The 13,470-nt window shown below is 42.9% G+C and overlaps 1 protein-coding gene across 1 annotated transcript; it reads right to left on the reverse strand.

Moving 5' to 3' along the window:
• Positions 1-305: 305 nt before the first annotated feature.
• Positions 306-13,022, reverse strand: rtn4rl1a (reticulon 4 receptor-like 1a). The gene is made up of 3 exons (XM_077505682.1): positions 12,786-13,022; positions 4,226-4,680; positions 306-2,676 (listed from the first exon to the last, which is right to left on the reverse strand). Exons 1-3 carry the CDS (start codon positions 12,796-12,798, stop codon positions 1,822-1,824), a joined length of 1,323 nt encoding a protein of 440 aa, XP_077361808.1. The 5' UTR covers positions 12,799-13,022; the 3' UTR covers positions 306-1,821.
• Between the last annotated feature and the right edge of the window lie 448 nt (positions 13,023-13,470).

Here is a 13,470-nt window from a genome sequence, read left to right on the forward strand (position 1 = left end):
ATGTGCTAACATCGCTAATGCTAGCACTCCCTTTGACCTGACACCCCCTCACCACTAACACACACTGACAACAACTGTGTGTGTTGCATATTTGATATGACAGTGAAAGTAGGCCACCAAAGAGGCCAAAATACTTGCCCCCCCCCCCCCCCCTTTCTTCTCTATTATTTCCTCTCTTTGGCTTATTATCAGTGTGCCTCAGGTCTCATTTATTAGCAAGTCTCTTACACACACACACACACAAACAGCAGGACACAGTCGTTTGAGGACACCTGTTTATTTTTTATTTAGAAACAAATGTGTGGGTGTGTGGTGGAGGAGGAAGGGATGAGAGGAGGTGAATGGAAGGGAAACTAGAGAGGGTAGGAGATGAAAGGAGGCTCGGATGGAGGAGAATGATAGAGACAGGAGGAGAAGCTAGAATGTGATGGCGGAGGACGTTGCCAATGAAGAAGGAGATAGAGGAGGAGGAGAACACGAGGGGAGGTGGAGAGCGGATGGGTTGAGGACAGGAGATGAGTGAAGATGGGGAGGTGGTGGAGGAGTGAAGTGAAAACGGAGGAGGGTAAGGGAGGGTAAGGGAAACGGCGCTGTGATGAATGCAAGTAAACATGGTCAGTATATTTTGCAAATTCCCGACCGGACAGAAGATAAAAGTGACATCATCATGACATGCCTCCACGGTGACATCACATAAACAGGTCACCAGAGTTCTTCCAAGCGTTTAACACGACACACACAAAATCTTTGTGCTTGTGTTTGCATGATTGAGAGTCAAAGAACAAAGACCTGACCAGGAGCATACCTATGGCCTGGACTATGACCCCAAGACCTTAGCCGTAGATCAGCAGTCCACTGGTTTTGGAGCATTTAGGAAAAGTTTCTTCAGAAGTTTGACTGTTCCAAGCTTGAGGACGGAGAGGTCCTCGTTAGGCACTCTCACCGTGTAGCATCTTTCTGGTTACATGGCTTTAAGGGTTTTCATTGGTTCTTAGGTGTGGGTACACCTTTTTTTGGGGTCATTCAACTCTGATGTCATCCAAACTCTACAAAGTTTGAATGGGGGCAACGGGACCCTTCTTGTTTGCTGATCTTTCATTTCATCCAAAAGGTTTCTTCAGTTGTATGTTTTTAGATTTATATTTTTTGTCACTGGTAGGTTTAACCCCTGGCTGGTGAATGACCGACCGTTTCTGCCTGGTGGCAAAAACAGCTTGTTAAGTAGCTACGTTTCCATTGGACTGAGATGATCTTCAGGGCAAAGATGGCTGTTCTAGTTTCACGCAATGATTTGGGACCCATGTTCAAACCAGTGGTCCTCCCTGCCCAGAATTTGGACCTTGCTGTCTTAATGCAAATGACCACCCCTAACTGATAAAACTTTTGGATTAAAGCAGTGTTTCCCGACACGTTATTAATACTTGGGCGGGACACCCAAGTAAACTGGCTATCACCCAAGAAGTTTTTAAGAGAATTTCTTAAAAATATATGACTTTGTGCATCATGAGGCTAAAGCAGAGATAGTAACAAGACTGAGACAAAACGACCCCCTCCACCCCCCAAGCTGTGTCTTCCACAAACAAGAAGTGTCTAGTTGCCTCGATCAACCTTTGCAGATGATTGAGAATCGACACAAGCATCAAAGTCACATCTCATTTTCCCTGACTGAGACATTTTTAAAATGATCAGCTTGAGTATTGCACAAATTCTGGAATGTAAACGGTATGTGGTCTTGTCCCCTCAAAGGCTCTTCTGCCTTTGTACATTTTGACTTGTGAGTCCCACTTGGAAATATGCAGTCGAACGTGACCATGTCCTGGGTCAGTGTAGAGTTAGCAGTGACGCTAGCAGCGCTAAACAGAAAAAGCCCCCTGCAAAGGGTGTCGCTGCCGCGTTTGTGGCTCTCTGGACCCCACTGGGGGGGCCTACCGAAGTTATTGGCACGCACTTGTTTTTTCTCCTGGCGGTGGCCAACCCTTCGTGTTTACCCCCAAAGTCTTTCTCCTTCCCCTTGCGAAGCAGCCGCACCTCATTGGGCCCCCCTTTGGCTTTGCGCCCTCGCCGGGTGCAATTCCCGTGGCCCCCCTTGGGCTGTCGTGGCAAGGGTGAGGGCGGCGGCAGGTTGTGCTGGTCACCGTGTGGCAGGTACGGTCGCTGGTGCTGGTTGTGGCGGCTCCGGTGGCGATTCAGGCGGGTCAATGATTCGACCCCTGCCCCACCGTCCTCCCCCTTCAGACAAGCGGGCAACTCCTCTTTCCTCAGCGTCTTCAGGTCTTTCCCCGCCATCTCCGGAGGCGACACGCACACCAACGAAGAAGTAGAGCCCCGGAAGTTCCGCAGCCAGTCCCACAGGGGCAGCGCCCTGCAGTCGCAGTCCCACGGGTTGTCGTTGAGGCGGAGGTACTCGAGGGCCGGAAGGAGGGCCAGGCTCCCCGCCGACAACTCTGTCATGGAGTTGTTGAACAAGTAGAGTGTGGTGAGGTGCCGCAGGTCGTGGAAGGCCTGCCGGTCCACCCACTGGATGCGGTTCTGGTGGAGGAGTAGGCGGTCCAAGGCGCCCAGGCCCCGGAAGGTGTTCTGGTGGAGGCTCCACAGGCGGTTGCCGTGCAGGAACAGATGGCTCAGGTTCAGCAGGTCGATGAACAGGTCGTCCTCCAGGAACTCCAAGTGGTTGTCCTGAGAGAGACTGCGGCGTTAGGGAGAAGCTTGACCGTTTCGTTTCTCGTTCGGATATCAAATCATCTGTTCAGCTTTTTAAGTTTAATGTCTGAAATTATATTAAGGGATCAAATTTTGTGATATATTTTCAGTTTAATGTAGGTTTTTGTCCCGATCCCTCACGAATTTTGGCGGGATTACTTTATCTGACAAAAATATGATAATCTGTTTACTCCGATTCCAGGATATATATGGATTATTCCTGAGACTAGTCTGTGACCTAATTGCGACTTGAGTTTCCGTTTGCAAAAAACATTCTCGGTGTTGCAGTAAATTCAAACGGATTTTTTTTGGAGTAGGGGGAAACCTTTTTCAAGTCTCCAAGAAGTCTCTAAAACAGTGGTGTCCAAACTCGGTCCTCGAAGGCCGGAGTCCCACAGGTTTTGGATGTTTCCAATCAACAGGATCATTATCGGGCTTATGCAGAGCTTGCTGATGAGCCTCAGGTGTGTTGGAGAAGGGAAACATCCAAAACCTGCTGGACTCCTGCCCTCGAGGACCCAGTTCGGACACCACTGCTCTCAGAAGTCTCTGAGAAATCGCAGAGAACTGCTGGCGACAAAGAAGACATCGCAGAGACGTCAACGGTGATAGCGTAGGCAACATTTTGTTCCCTCCAGTTGTCAAAATAAATCAAATACTCAATTATCAAATTAATCAGCACCTCTTTTGATAATCGTTATCTCGTTTGGAGCCATTTTTACAGTTAAAATTGTCCAAATCCTCTGATTTCGGCATATCAACAGTAATTGTTCACCGATTGCAGTAGTCCTTCTGTGCTTAATCAAAACAAGACAAGATTTGCAAACATCTGTTTTTACTTCGGGAAGCAATGACTGAATCTTTAACATGGTACATCATCATCATCCCCCTTTTTTAACCATTATAGGAATACGAAGGACGGAATGAACGCCAATCACTGGTTAACTCATTTGCTCTCAAAAACGGATACATACGTTCTATTTTATCTTTGTTCCAAAGACGTACTTAAACGTTTTTGTTTTATTTTATATATATGCTAGAGCATACAGAAGGCTTTGATGCAGCCTCCCAACTGCAAAGAACGGTTGAAGAAATGGTAGTTACTACACAACCGGCCAGCAGGTGCCAGCAGAGTATAAGAGATCAACCAGGGCCATGTTGAAAAAAAGCTCAATTACTCACAATTCTAAATAGATTTGTGAATAATGATGAAACTTATTTATATTCTAATGCTAATTGCTGCAAAATGGAAACCGATAGAAATATGCTTCTTTTTTTTAATATATATATATATAAATATATTTTACCTATATTTATATTCTGTGGGCCTTGCAAAATCCAGTAAAACAGCCGGGAATGAACGGGATTGCTTCTGTGAAAATGGCATGGACTGAATGAGTTAATAAACAGTAATAAGGGAAAAATGCTTTTGTAATAATTTAATGCAAAATTAAAATGAATCCGATTAATCCATTTTAAAAATATTCAATAGTGACAGCACTACACTACTCGAGTCGCCACTTACCTGCAGGTAGAGATATTGGAGGTTATGTAGCTCGGCAAAGACGCCGGGCGGCAGGCTCGTCAGACCGCAGCGGTACAGGTGCAAGGCGCGGAGTCGGCCCAGGCCGCGGAAGGTGTCGGCGGCCACCGCCTTCAGGTGACGGTTGTCGCCCAGGTCCAGTTCCTCCAGCTGCCGGAAACCGTGGAAGGCGGACGGCTGGATGTAGGAGATGTTGTTGGAGTAGAGCCACAACATGGCGGCGGCGGGCGGGAAGTGTCCGCGGAGGAGCCGGCCGATCTTGTTGTTCTGCAGGAAGATGCGCTGGCTGTGCGGCGGGATGCCCTCGGGCACGGCCTGGAAGTTGTGCGCCTGGCACGACACGGTGCTGGGCGACGTGTAGCAGATGCAGTGGCGCGGGCACGGCAGCGACGCGTCCAGGCCGCACAGGACCAGCAGCAGCTCCACACCGCCGCAACCTGAACGGGACGCAAATATGTGAGTCCTCGAGTGACGATCCTTTTGTAGCAGTTGGGGAGTCGGGGAATGAGCGAACGGGTGCGTTCGGAAACATTCATTGTTCCATACTCCTCAATCGCCAACAAAGGGATTTTTTTTAAACTTGTTCAGTTGTGTTTAACTTTTTATGCTACTTTTTAGAGACGTTCAATATTGCTTTATTTAGACCAATATTAGTACAAGTACAAGTACTGAGACCAAGAACGCTATACAAATGAAGGTTACTTACTTACTTTTGATATATAAAATTTCCCATTTTTTGCAGGTGTTATGTACCACATCCACCCGCTATATATTAGGGATGTCACGATAAGGGCAATATCGTGATTTTGTGATATTAAAACTGCCACAATATTGTCGTCGTCATGTTCACAATATTTAAAAGGAACAAATCTGTTTAAAAAAACAAAACGTCAGGTTGAGTTCCATTTGTGCAGTTATAGCACCCTCTAGTGGCTAGTTTATTAGTGCAATTTAATTTTCATTAGGGATGTTTTGGCTTTCTATGTTTAAAATCTATGCTAATTGTCAGATGAAAGGTCACCGAATTTTCTTGGGAAGCGATCAATGTGTGCTTGCATTACCAAGTAAGTGCCTCAATATTGTTATTAGAGATTGTAGATGGTTTATATGCATTGCTTTTATGTACAAAAACACAATATTGTTTTGTTTTGTTTTTTTGTTTTTGTTTTAGTATGAGCTCTCTTTTTTTTTTTTTTTTTTTTTTTTTTTTTAATAAATATCGTGATATTATCATATCCTGACCTTCGTATCGTGATGTTTGTATATCATTACATCCCAACTATATATGAGAAAAAAGAAAAAAAAAGTTTTTGTTTCTTTGGGTGTGAGTTACCGCGGTATATCGAGGTATACAATTTTGGACCTCAATACAAATCCACGATAAGTGAACTGCGAAGTAGCGAGGAACCACTGTAAAAATATTACAGATAATACGAATGTTCTCGTCTTCTCTTATTTCTAGTTCCTGTTTGTAAAATGGCCAACAGAGGGCGGACGATACTAGTATCAACTGCGGTCGAGTACCAATTCCTTGAAATAAGGCTAGTATCAACCCTATATGATGCCCGGTATCGGTACTCGCACATCTCGATTACTTTTTATAGAATTGGACTATGTTCTGTAAAAACAGTCAACGTGAATTTCCTATGTAGTGATCTAAGCACAATTTTGTGTGTCTGTGTGTGTGTGTGTGTATTTGTTCCACTCCAACAAGCAGAATGCAGTCAAGCAGCGTCACTAATGTGCATATGTGTGCGTAAATACACACGCTCGCTCTATTGTTGCTTGAAGTGTCTCATGGCACTAAGGTAAAGTGCATGCTCGCATCACAAACCGATACACTCACAAAATGTGTGTGTATCTTGGTTCAATTAACGTCCATATGCCAGTAGCCTGCAGCTCTTCGTTTCCAGCTTTGAAGTCGACTCGATTTAGAAAAGAAAACAAACATTTGGAAAACCATAATAAATGATATTACACACACGCGTCAATATGAAAAAGTGTGCATGTAAACCTCCGTAATATTTCCAAGTCGTCTCGCAAACGAACACGGCGTTCGGGTGGTTTGCGTGCGCGTGTTTTTCTGGCTAGCAACAGATGACAGTGGAGTGCAAAGCTGAAAGCTGCTGGCAGGACGTCGTCAATAAAAGATGGCCGGCACACTCTTAAGTTCTGCTCTCCCGCCGTCTTTCAGCCGGCTGCTCGTACTTTGTGTCCCGCATAAATAACGCAAGCCTTGCTGAGGGATGCGCTGCGTTGAATGGAAGTGGCCACGTTTACGGGGGACAGTGAACGCAGCGTTTGCTTGTTTTCAGTGTGACGGTGAATTGGTATGGAGGACCAAAAGTGCCAATATTAAATACATCAATACAGCATTAAATAATTAAATAAATATGTTGTAAAAATAATTAAAGGTGCCATTTATTACTTAAATATGGAATTAAATAAACCAATATTTAAATATGTGTCATGAAATAATTCCAAAAGTGCCAACATAAAATAAATACACCATTAAATAAATGTCGTGAAATAATTAAATGTGCCGTTTATTAATTAAATATGGAATTAAATAAACCAATAATTAAATAGTGAGTCATGTCGAGAGAAGAAAGTACACGGGGGGAAAAAAAATTGTCCTTCAACAAGATAATGACAATAAAATTAAAAAATAAAACTCTAAACTCTTGGGTACATTTCATTGTATATTTTTTTTTAAATGTATCAATTACTTTAAAATAATCCATTCATTTTTAAAACTTTGATGTTGCACTTAACTGTTTTTTTTATTTTTATTTGTTGAAACACTCTGCAGCACAAATAATGACATGCTAATTGTAATTTTTATTTATAACAATATTGATCCCAATAGTGCTGTCACTACCAAATATTTTTTTTAGAATCAATTAATCTATCGATTATTCAGTTGATTATTTGACTAATCTGGTTCATTTTAATTTTGCATTACAGTGCATTACTGTGTATTGAGCAGTGATTGGTGTTTATTTCATAATTCGTATAGTGATTTAAAAAAGAGGGTGGTGGTGGGGAACTGATGTTAGTCTATCTTACTAGTTTGGTCATTGTTTTCCAAAGTTAAAAAAAAAAAAAAACATAACTTAAACACAGAAAATAATCAGTGAACAATTACTGTTGATATGCTGAAAAGAGAGGATTTGGACAATTTTCAATTAAAAATGGCTCCAAACCAATACTCGATTATTAAAATAGTTGTCGATTTATCCATTAATTTGACTACTAGAGCCCAATGATCACTATTATCATTTTGGTCGTACAGTGAATGGGTGGGAAGAAAAAGTAAAAAAAAATGCATTGTGTGCTACTTCATTCAGGAGAACACGATTATTCCAAACACAAGCAGCTTCTTAATACGTTAACGTTCATCGTGTGCACATTTTTCAGTTCATTTTGTGTCATTCACTGACCAGCAAGGAAATAATTAGCCCCTTTTGGTTTGGCTCGCACAACGCCGAGGGCGTCATGTTGACTTGGCGGAACCTCACAACAGCCAAGCGCTCCGCAGTGACACGCACGCAAGCGCGCGAACATCTCGCATCGCCGAGAAGCCAAACTGTGTGTGTGCGCGCGCGTGCGTTTGTGAGTTTAGAGTGGCAGCGTCTTGATTGACATCCGAGATAATAGACCTCTGCAGCGGTCGGCCTCATGTGTTCCTCAACCTCGATTATACAAAATGTAAATAAAACCCTACCCGCTGATTATTAAGTGACAATGAATGTAAAATCTTTGAAATCAACACACTGAATGAAATTTAGGTGCAATGTCTGTTTTTGTCCTTTACAGTTAAAGCCAAATGAAAAGTAAGAGCAGGAAAAGGTCAACTCTGATTGGCTGTCGTCACGTGTTTTAACATTTGTTCGAATTAACGTCACTGTGGTGGGACTTGGAATTTATCGGGTGATCACATCGTAAAAATAATACTAATAATAATGACACTCTGTCGCATTCGCTGCCCTGTCACTCTCAGAGCAAACAGACAGCTTGCTTCTGATGAGGACACCTCCCTCGAGGAAGGAACCCGTGCACCAGGTGCGTGGAGTCCCGCCGTTGCCAGGGACGCCCGAACGCCTCGTCCCCTGTTGCTAAGCTCACACGCTAACAAGCCGCAGGAGGTTTTTGTTGAGCGTGACTGGAGACGGACCGGGTTCGTATTTGGGTACTAAACAACCAGCTTTGCGATGACAAACATACAGGCGTCGAAATAAGCCACATGCTGCTTCACCGTGTCCCAAAAAGTCCCTCTTCAAATAAATCTGAAATGGAAGCGCGTGCATGACTTTTCACTTTCAGTAAAAATTAACGTGGTCCAGTGCCATGCCCTCGCTAGAACCCGTGACGTGATGAAGTCGTTCCTTTTCTTTTTTTTCCCAAGGCTAGCGTGGACCTTGAACGCATCACATCTTCTTGTGCATGAGCGTGTGTACCAGATTAGGGAAACTAATGTGCTGCGTTCACTGACGCACGCACACACTTGTAAGGGGTGGGAGGAGCGACATTCAAGTCCTCATTTATCCCGTGAAGCACAGTGACTTGTGGAGGTGCACTGGTGGGCTAAAAATAGACGCTGATGCATCACAGGAAGCGCAAGAAAATAGAAGAATAAGCGTGTGTGAGCAGATGTGTGTTTTAGCTTGTTCATTTTAAGAGTTGCATATTCGCAGTTGGGCGTTTGCTTGTTGACACATTTTTGGGAGGGGACCGATCCTCCGTTGTTAGCTGAAAAATTCAAAAACAATTGGCTGCTTTTGTGCCTGAGCCAAAACCATGTTTAGTCTAAAAATAATTACTTTGTCGCCATCTTGTGGCATCTTGATCCCAAGGCAACTATGTTGAAATGAGATGAGAGCTTCATTTACCTTTTAACCTTGCCCAATAGGGGGAGGGGGGTACTTTGTGTACTTAAAGGTACTTAAAAGGTACATTTGTGGCATTTACAGGCAATTGCAAGTCTTATTGGGGAGTGCCGTGCACAGAATTTTATTTGAAACCAACTGAATAAATAATCAATCTAGTAACTAACTAGCCCAATGACTGACCAACCAAATAACCAGCTAAGTCAACCAATGAACTAACAAACGAACTGACCAAATAACCAACTAAATGACCAGCTAACTAACCAACAAGTCAGCCAATGAACTCACCAACCAACTATCCAACTAAACAACCAAGAGACTAAGCAACAAGTTAACCAATGAACTGACCAACCAACGAACCAAATAAGCAACCAGATAACTAACCAAGAAGTCAACCACTGCACTGACTGACCAACTAAATAACCAGCTAATCAACCAGTGGACTAACCGACATGTCATACAAATGGACTGACCAACCAACTAAACAAATAACCAGCTAACCAATCAGTGAACTAACTGACAAGCCAACCAATGGACTGACCAACCAACTCAGCAAGCAGCTGACTAACCAACAAGTCAACCAATGAACTGACCACATAACCAACCAGGTAACTAACCAACAAGTCAACCAATGCACTGACTGACCAACTAAACAAATAACAATCTAATAAACCAGGGGACTAACCGACAAGTCAACCAATGGACTGACCAACCAACTAAGCAAATAAACAACTTAATAACTAAGCAAAAAGTCAACCAATTAACTGACCAACCAACTAACCAAATAAGCAACCAGATAACTAACCAACAAGTCATCCAATGCACTAACTGACCAACTAAACAAATAACCAGCTAATCAACCAGCGAACTAACCGACAAGTCAACCAATGGACTGACTAACCAACTCAGCAACCAGCTGACTAACCAACAAGTCAACCAATGAACTGACCAATTAACCAAATAACCAACAAGTCAACCAATGAACTGACCACATAACCAACCAGGTAACTAACCAACAAGTCAACCAATGCACTGACTGACCAACTAAACAAATAACAATCTAATAAACCAGGGGACTAACCGACAAGTCAACCAATGGACTGACCAACCAACTAAGCAAATAAACAACTTAATAACTAAGCAAAAAGTCAACCAATTAACTGACCAACCAACTAACCAAATAAGCAACCAGATAACTAACCAACAAGTCATCCAATGCACTAACTGACCAACTAAACAAATAACCAGCTAATCAACCAGCGAACTAACCAACAAGTCAACCAATGCACTGACCAACTAACCAAATAACCAACTAGGTAACTAACCGACAAGTCAACCAATGAACTGACCAACTAACTAAATAACAAACCAGGTAACTAACCAACAAAGGAACTGACCGACCAACTGACCAAATAACCAACTAAACAACCATCTGACTAACCAACAGGTCAACCAATGAACTGAACAACTTACCAAATAACCAACCAGCTGACTAACCAACAAGTCAACCAATGAACTCGCCAACTAACTCACCAAAAACCAATTAACTAACTAAGCAACTACCAGTGATGCAGGATGAGCTGCCGGATTTTGAAGGTGGCGCTCTCATAGCCTGTCGTGGCTGTCAGCCCGGAAGCCGGATGACATTAATCTTCTTAAGCCGTCGACGCGTCACGCAGAGTCCGCGGCGGCTTGTGACTCGCCTTCACTTTTGCTTTGGCTCAGCCTGCTCACAAGTGCATCATCATCATCATCATCATCATCTTCAGCATCAGCTTCAATTAGTGCGTGAGGGAAAGACGCTTAGCTGGCACTTTCTGCCCACTCCATACTCACTACGCGGCTATTTTTAGCTGCTGTGTGTGTGGGCGTGTGTTTGTGTGTGACCTTCACGTGACCCAAATAAACACACCTTTTACCCACGCACGCACAAAATAATAACTAATGTCAACAATTTGCTGTATCACTTCAGCAAGATTCAAGCCATCAAATTGGAATAAAAAAATACTCTAATTAACCAACCAACCAGCTTGTAGACTTAAAGATCAACCAATTATTTAAGCAACTTTTAATCTAACTTTTAAAACCTTTTAAAAGTCGCTTTTCATGTAATCAAAAAAAAGTTATTTAAAAGCAAGTAACCTACCTAACTTACTTTTAAAAGTAAATAGAACAGTAACTGAGTTATTTTTCAAGTCAACTCATCTTTATTTATATAGCGCTGTCAATCCAGGAAAACTGAGTTAGTTGTAGTCAGTAAAGCAACGAAATTATCTTTACGTTTACTATATGCTAAGTTGCTTTTAAAAGCAAGTAACCCTTAAAGTATCAAATTTACTTTAGTTAAAAGAAACCAGTACAGTAACTGAGTTACTTTGATTAGCAAGTAGCCATTAAAGTAACTAAGTTACTTTTAACAGCACGCAACTAGTAGAGTAACTGAGTTACTTTTTTAAGCTAACCAAAGAAATGACCTAGCAACTCCAAACTACCAATCAACTAAATGACAGACCAAACAACTAGCTAAATAACTAACTAACTAAATAACAAAACCAACCAATGAAAAAACTGTATCGGTCCATCTTAAGTGGGTTGCCCCGCCCCCAACTCCCAACTAGACTGGCGTTGCCAGGCCAGATGTTAATTAGCGACTCTTAACGAGCTCCTCGATGGCCTCCTCGACACTCACGTTTCCCATTGGTCCCTGACGTCCAACTTTCACAAATCACCTTCACACGGAAGCAACATATTTTATTTGAAATTTTTGGGGCAAGCCCTCATCTCGTGGGCTTTGAGCCAATCACAAGTCAGGAGCGGAAAACACCAAGCGACAGCAGGGGAGTGGGGGGAGGTGGGGGGGGGTGTCACCACACTCACACGTTGTCAACATTCAAAAAATCATTTCAGACTTCAACATATTCTGCTCTCAGCAGCTTGATTGACAGATTTGTCAACAGCCCGCGGCAGGTTCAACACACGCACGCGCACGCAATCATGACTCCTTGTTTGACTCGATAAAGGAAGACTCAAACCATTTGCATATTCAAATTAGCAGGAAAAAATACGAATGTATGACAACATGAAAAAAAAAAATATATATATATATATATAAAAGCCGGTAAACACAATCAATACAGGCTTTGAGGTTCAGAGGTGCTTGTGTTCGTTGCCATGGCGACTGGGTTGGCAGACTGTGCGCGACTTGATGCAAATCCGATGTGCATGTTTATGGATGGACTGACGCATGCGCACGCGCGCACCCATTTATGTCGACACGTCCTCATTCTTGTTTTGCAGCTTTTCCAACTCAAGTTCCAACAACTTTTAGTCCTGAGGTGAAACCTTCTCATTCTTTCAGCCTACACAAACCCAGGACCTCTAAAAGGTACTAAACCCCACCAGCAGGGCCTTCTTTGAGCCTGATCAATCACTTAAAGTTCCAATCAAGTAATCGATCATGTTCCGAAGTGACTTTTTTTTTTTTTTTTTTTTTAAGGCTGCACACTGCGGCATGGCTAAGCTTCCCCATTTTCAGGCTTTTGGTTTCGCGCAGCGTCTCGTCAATATTTCATGAGTGGTCACGCGCGCGCACAAGTGGAACACACACGAAGAAGACACACGCACACAAATCGGCGGGGTGCAGCGAGACTCACGGCGCGTGAACATCCTAGTAGGTTGTTGTTGACGGGAGCAGCATGCTCCTCTTTCCCGCCTGGGTGAAAGTGACGAGATGGCGCCCGGGACTTTCGCTCACAAATGTTCCGACTCTATGTGATAAAGCAGGCCGACATCTTGTCGCTTGTCTTCCTCGATCTTCAGATTGTTCTGCTGCTGCTGTTGGGGCTGCGGCGGCGGCGGACTCTCAGCTCACAAGCAGATGCTGCACTCCTCCCTCATTCTCTCTCACTCTCGCTCTCTCGCTCCGTTGTTGTGGTGCGCACCATCACGTGATACGTGAGTAACAGTTTTGACGCGTTCCTTCGCCATCCCATTCTGGGTTTTTTTTGTCCATTTTATTAGGCACCCATCCTTCGCTTCACTTCTTTTTTTGTGTGTGTATTTTACAGTAGTGTTCCTAACATTTTCTCTTCTAAGGATAGACCGATTATCAGCACCGATATTCAGATTTTTGACGAATATCGGCATTTTGCTATTATAGATATAAAGATCCATTTAAAAAAACTGTTAACTTCAGGACTAATTATTTACATTTTCAGAGATTCTGCTGGCCCAGCACCTTACCTTCTGTTTTGTTTTTTTGTTTTTTAATTAAAACTAATATTAGTCAAATTTTAATACAGTACTTCAGATATTTAGAAATTTTGGAAAACTTGATTT

The sequence above is a fragment of the Festucalex cinctus genome, chromosome 18 (genome assembly GCF_051991245.1).
Source record: "Festucalex cinctus isolate MCC-2025b chromosome 18, RoL_Fcin_1.0, whole genome shotgun sequence".
Classification (NCBI taxonomy): domain Eukaryota; kingdom Metazoa; phylum Chordata; class Actinopteri; order Syngnathiformes; family Syngnathidae; genus Festucalex; species Festucalex cinctus.

What these genes read in the sequence shown, in the direction of transcription:
- rtn4rl1a (XM_077505682.1), bottom strand. An exon ending in TCCAATATCTCTACCTGCAG is followed by an intron (nt 2,677 to 4,225) that starts GTAAGTGGCGAC and finishes AGTCTCTCTCAG; the next exon opens with GACAACCACTTGGAGTTCCT.